The sequence below is a fragment of the Echinococcus granulosus genome (assembly GCF_000524195.1).
Source record: "Echinococcus granulosus chromosome Unknown EG_S00086, whole genome shotgun sequence".
Lineage (NCBI taxonomy): Eukaryota > Metazoa > Platyhelminthes > Cestoda > Cyclophyllidea > Taeniidae > Echinococcus > Echinococcus granulosus.
Window position 1 is genome coordinate 9,457 of NW_020170466.1, and position 6,467 is coordinate 15,923.

The 6,467-nt window shown below is 45.0% G+C and overlaps 1 protein-coding gene across 1 annotated transcript; it reads right to left on the bottom strand. All coding sequences in view use genetic code 11, as the record gives it.

Moving 5' to 3' along the window:
• Positions 1 to 493: 493 nt before the first annotated feature.
• On the bottom strand, positions 494 to 1,603 carry EGR_07752 (hypothetical protein; the record flags this gene model as incomplete). The annotated part of the gene is made up of 2 exons (XM_024497001.1): positions 494 to 829; positions 1,331 to 1,603. 2 exons carry the CDS (start codon positions 1,601 to 1,603, stop codon positions 494 to 496), a joined length of 609 nt encoding a protein of 202 aa, XP_024348555.1.
• Positions 1,604 to 6,467: the final 4,864 nt, after the last annotated feature.

The window sequence follows — 6,467 nt, forward strand, 5'->3', positions numbered from 1 at the left end:
TGACACCCACTGCTGCTTCGTCCAGCACGCCACCACTCCCCTCCCCACCATCTTAGTCTACATTTACCTTCCGTCTAGGTCCTCGTCGGACCAGCCAAATACTGCATCAGCTCGTAGGCAGAGCCTCAGCTGTATCGATACTCACCATACACAACTGCAGGCAAGAATCGAGTAACTCGACAGCCGACGCTGCCACTCCCTCTGATGCGCCTACAATCACTGCCTTGCCGTCTTGTCCCTTTGTGCACATTTCTACTCATTTTGTCAACACTCTGCTCATCTACCCATCTATGCTCCACCACAATGCATTCTCCACACAATTTATACTCTTACCCTTACCCTACTACCATCGTCCCTACTTCCCTTAGCAGCAACTCACGGCCTTTACTAACCACTCCATGAGTAGCATCGCCCTCCACTACTGCACCTTCCTTCTTGGAGGTGCGATGTATGCATTTTGAAATGACAAGTGTGTCTTTAGATGTAGTTTCACTTAAGGCAGAATAGTGTCCATAGCAAAGACTTCTCCTGCACATGTGGGGAAGGTGAAGAAAGCGACAGCCGGATTGAAAGCGAAGAAGGCTGTGGAGAGGTGGCCTGAGAAGGCTGTCCAAGCCAAAACTCCAAAACAGGTGGATGGACTACCACCCAATGCGAATGATGCGAAGTCGAAGCGAATGGTATCGTAGAGTGAAAAGGAGTCCTCCAAGCACCCTGCGAAGTCATAGGGATTGGTCGCCTTGCAATGTCGAGATAGATCAAACCACGCAGTCATGTTAGGACCAATGCCTCGATGGTGTAACTTGCAAGATAATGTCGCAATTGGAGGCTGAGATTGTTTAGTAGTGGAGGGTGGAGACTTGGCTTCGAATATGCACAAGTTTCCTGGTACTTTCATGGAGGTTCAGCCTTGTTGAATAGAGAGAGTGAGAAAGGTGATGAAGTTGATGATCATTGCAAACGATGATGCTAGGCATAATTGCATGAAGATTGCATGGCGAGCAGTAATTGATGAGTTTTACGAGTGCCTTCGTTTTGATAAGTGGGAGGTGAAGGAAGAGGTGTGGAATCAGTGTAGTCATGGTGGCATGCGTTATGCAGCAAGTGACATGTAGTGATATTGACCTCACACCATTACAATCTCCAAAATATAATCATGGCTCCAATATTCTAGCCATTTCACTATTGTAAAGAGGACATTTCTTTGTATAACCCCACAATTGTTTCTTGTAGATTTGATCCTTGTCACAATTCATTGCTGTATATCTGGCTGTGGTTAAAGGAGCGTATTTGAAAATGATCCCTTCGAAGGCCTTTATCACAGCCTCACCATGCGTGACTTCTTAACATCACATTCTAGGCAAACACACTTTTGCCACCAAAGGTGGTGTTGACTCAACCATAATTTGCTTTCAGGCCAAATACTCGCCACAGACATTCGACCCCAATCCTCCTCTGCTTTTTGTGTAGCCTGTGCCTCAGAAGTACAGAGATCCTCCAGTAGCTTCTCTTTTAACAATGCTCTCTCTCGGTTGACATCATTACTTGCCATATCTTCGTTCGACATGCATGACCAATTACACCGCGGATGCTTCAACACCATCTGCCAATAACAAACCAGGTCAAAACTTGTCTTGAGTGCTCGAACCAATGCTCTCGCTTATCAACGATGTGACGGATGTTTCGCCGCATTCATTCAGCAGTTTTTGAGACAGTTCAATCCTTTGTGCTTCTCTCCTCTCCTCCTTCAATATTTGCCGCACTCATTTATTCGAGGCGGTGTCTGCCGTTGACACATGTGTAGGCGAATATGTGTTTGGAAGGCGCCTAAGGCGAAGGTGACGGTAGTGAAGAAGAATGAGAGGTGAAAGGTAGCAGCGTCAAGTCATGACGAAATGTGGTTGCTTGTGAAAAGGTGCGTTGTCAGTTGTCGGTGCGGATGTTTGCGGCCCTGGTGAAGAAGAGGCACACATTAGACTGGACGGCAGTAAAGGCTCAGTAGGGGAGGGCGGTACTACAGATGGGGTGGTAGTAGATGGCATGAGTTGTTGCAGAGGGAAGTGAAGATGACAGGAGAAGGGTAGAGAGAGAGGTGAAGTTGATGTATGGGAATACGTTGTGGTGGAGCGTGGGTGGGTAGATGAACGGTGTGTGCATGTACGTAGCGAAGGCGTGCGGGTGGTGGCGAGACGTCAAGGCAGTGATGTGAAGGGTGAGGGAGAGGCATTGCGACTTATTAAAATCGGTGTTTACCTACACTTTGGTGTAATGAATATCAATACAGCCCAGTCTCTGCCTACGAGCTGACCCAGTGTTTGACTGGTCCAAAGAGGAAGTAGAGGGAAATCAAATAAAGGCAAATGTGATGATTTCGGTAAAGGTGTATGTGGGCGGTGTAGTGGCATGTTAAACAATGCAGCGACCCAGTTCCTCGTCGTCCTTGTCGTGGTCGTTGCCATAACTTAGGCTGCAGGATGATGTGTAGTGCTGTGATATGGGTCGACGCGAGGCATCGGTGTGGTGGCACACGCTGCGTCGTGATGGTAAATAAGCTGAGCTACGTCTGATTTCTGTGCTCATTGTGTTACGCCACAGTTAATGAGGGGAAAGCAAATGAGGAGACCGTGCCACCTAAATCCCTTTCGATATGAACGCATCTGCGCCACCTCCCCATCTCAATCCTTCCCATGTGCTTTAACAGAGCAGGCGGGCACTGTAGATAGGAAGTATGGGCTGCGGCCTCCATTGCCCGATATTACTACACATAAATTTTGTCCATCTTCTGACTTCGTTTACTATTCAGATCAGACCACACCGTTGGCAGCAACTCCTTGGAGAAATGCAAAACCTCCTGCTACTGAACGCATAAATGTGTAATGCATAATTGCAAATGCATTGGAATATATGCATAAACGTGTGTAAGCAATATGCATTAGTGTAGGTGATTAAGTATATGTGATTGTACATGAGTAGGTGCTGTGCAATTTCCAGCATATTGATTAAGAAATGCGCAAAGTGCGGACGCATTGTGTGCTATTTTCCCACTTTGCTGGAGTCGTGCTGCTTCTCCCAGTCAGAGTGTGGCAAGTTCTCCTGCCGCCATAGAACACGATCTACCCCACATGAGTCCCACTTGCGGTACCACTGGTTCGTATTTGCAGAAATGGCTGTGAATTGTAAGACAATGTACTTAAAGGAACAATTATTTGACCAAGCTCTGTGGATCTCATCACCACAACGCATTGCCATGCTTTAGTTTACATGACCTTTTATTCAGTCATCGGTCCACTTGCTTTAGTATATGTTGTCGGATTTGCAATGCTGATAGGCTGTTGATGCTTACACTACCTTGTCACATGAATGTTTAACAATGCATTCAAACCTAGCAAACCACTTGATGAATTGCAAGAACTTCCTCACTCATGCTTAGTGGTGAAGACAAGCTGTGGTTTCCCAGCTAGATTGTGAAAATGCAATAAAACTGAAGGTGCTTTTACGAATCAGGGTAATACTGCACACCCTGTTCCAGTTGCAGAATCAACATCTTCACAAAATCGTCCAAATGGTGCCTTTTCCATCCTGTGGATAGAGCAGTGCGAAACCAACGAATGAGAGAGAGGAATAATTCCTGATCAAGTAATGAGCGAAACGTGTTTAGCCTTCGCATTCACCTTCCACAACTTGACTCCAATTGCTCATTTCGGTCTTGTTTCTGCTCCTTTACTTCGACTTGAGGATCAAGTACTGCCTCCTTTTTACTCACCTTTCCATTCTGCCTGTCTTAATCGCTCCGATGTCGACTTGGAGTTATGGGTACATGGATGAGAAAAGTTGTGAGAGGAATGTCGTGAAAGTTGTTGCTGCTGCCTCCTCCTGTTCCACACGTACTGAAATAACCTCCCATTTGAATAATTCGAAGGAAAGGCGTAGTGGGAATTTCCTTCTCACATGATCTGCTTTTCGAGCATAAACAACCTACATGACATCGCAGTTCAGAATTTGCAAAGTCACTGCAGACACCTTGAGCCATAATGCAGGTGAAATGAGGCAATTCAGAGTTGTGCATGCGAAACCATCCTCCACTTTATGCAAATGGCTCCTATCGTAAAGCAAAAGAAAACTCTGCTGCCATTCTCTTTACCTCACGAATTTATCAGCTGCACTCTTCGAAACACTTGTTTTTAATTACCACTCAACCCTTTACAATTTAAAAAGGAAAAAGTAGAAGCTGCCCACTCGTTGATGCCCTTTGCGGCCATATTCTTCACAGTCAAACTAGTAATGCAAAAATAACACATATTTTCTCCATGGGTTTCAAAAGCACGCTCTACAATTTACTCAAGGTCTGCAATTTGTGTGCAATATTTAGATTTTCCAAAGCAGCCACGACTTGAGAAGAGTATGCACCAATCATTTATTGGAGGGAATATGCACAAAAGTAATTGCGGTCACATGCAGCCTCAATCCCTATTAAGGGATTTTTTCAACCCTACCTAAGTTCTGTCCCATTTTGACACCAAATTCACCAATCGCGGTGCATAAAAGTTTGGAAAGAAGATTTCTACAGACCGTGCATAGGTGAGGAAACACTATTAGATTTCTCTCTTTCTTCTTTATGCACAGACTCCTGTAGTACATCGCGTTCAAATTGGAATGATCAGACATTTGGGCCTTCATTCACGTCTCCATTCATTCGTCGATCACCACATTTTCATTCTTCAGTAAATGAAACCAGTAATCAGACTTTGCTGCTTGGAGCGAGAAAATTTGTTTTCTGTTTAAAGCAAACCACGAATTTCAACTCCTCTCTCCTTTTGCGTAGCATTAGGAATTGCCATCCCCCACAACCTACCCATTTACTCCTTCTCGGAATATGACGCAGTCGGGTGTCTGGAGACGATGGTGGACGTGCAGTTCCATCCCCTTCAACAGGTTCCCTGTAGCACAGTCTACGATGGTGCGTTTGGGACAAGAGTATTGGAGGCAAATCGACTCAAAACAGGACTGATATTTGGTAGTGTCTGAGAGAACAAGTAGATTGCCATGCCAAACTCGACCCACCTAATAGTTAATCTCAATTAAAAGCAAGGCATATTTTACCTGTTTGCCCAAAGTTGACGCGATTTCCTCCAAGCAACCCTAACTTCGTTAGTCTGTGAAGTAAGTCACTCTACTAGCGCATGGCAGTGCTTGTCACCTGCGGTCACCTGTAAATTTTTTCCGCTTTTCACTAGAGGCCATCCTTATTTAGTGCAAGCATCTGCAGAGTGTGGAAAGAATGGAATGCTTGACTTTAAACTCCTTTTGAAAGGGTGCATGCACAAGCAAATGGATAGCAGATTTTAGTGCCGATTTTGCTTCCATTTTGAGGGAGTAAACATTCACGCAAGAAAATATTTAGTAAGTAAAATGCAGACAAATACTTGGTTAATTGAATATTGTGAAGAGAGATCAAGTGAGACTGACTTGAACGAAACGGAATTGTAAGTGAGGAAACATTGCAAAAGACCGCTGTGTCACTATGGCCAAGATGTAAAAACCTACTACACTTTGCTGCCTCAAAAGACTGAATGCACTGCCTCAAATGAGAGCCCCTGATAGATTGCACATTGTACTGACCTGAATAGTCAAGAGAACGGACCACAGAGAAGGGAGAAAAGAGCTCTAAAATGCTTTTACTCACATTGCGTATCAAGATTAATCCGTCCAGGGAATGCACGGGTAGTTGTGGTAACTCAAGAGAAAACATGGCCGATCAGAAGAACTGGATGGTGTGGACGTGAGTGCAAAGTAGAAAGACAATTACAGTTCTCTGTTCGCCATTGCATAAATGGGTATTTGAAATGAAGCACCAGGAGTAACTGTGGCTGGGGATTGGTAAGATATCTTCCAAACAATACCCAATTCTAAATGAATAGCTAACACTTCGGCGAACTGACATCGCCTTCATGCCCATCACATCAGTTGGTCACGAAGAGTTGAATGCCCACCACTGGGCAAGCTGAAGGCAGCTGCTTAATTTTGGGGTAAGCATCTACTCCGTCCTGCTAGTGGTACTTTTTCAAATATGTGCAAGTAACTGGTTTTCTTTGTCAGTTGGACAGGACAGAGTCACTTTACCCCTCATCCACTCCGCCCATTTACTACTCACATGCCACATTCAGAACTGATTGGTGTGTCACTGAGCGAAGGCGACGGAAGTTGCATGCCCTTCGATTAAGACTTAAGAGCTGAAGCAGCTTTGCTATCCCACCACCACAATGTCGACTCAATCGAAGTAGACTCGGGGGTTACTAAGTTAATCGTCTCAACTAACTGGTAAAATTGGCTCGTTTGTTAAAATCATCTCTCTCGTTACCTCCACTTTCCACTCGACCGCAGGACACCAAATTGCCCGATGTGAGCAGAAAACTGTGGTCAAGCCGTCGTCGCAAATTTGTGCTAGTCGCAACTCCTCCTCCTTACTT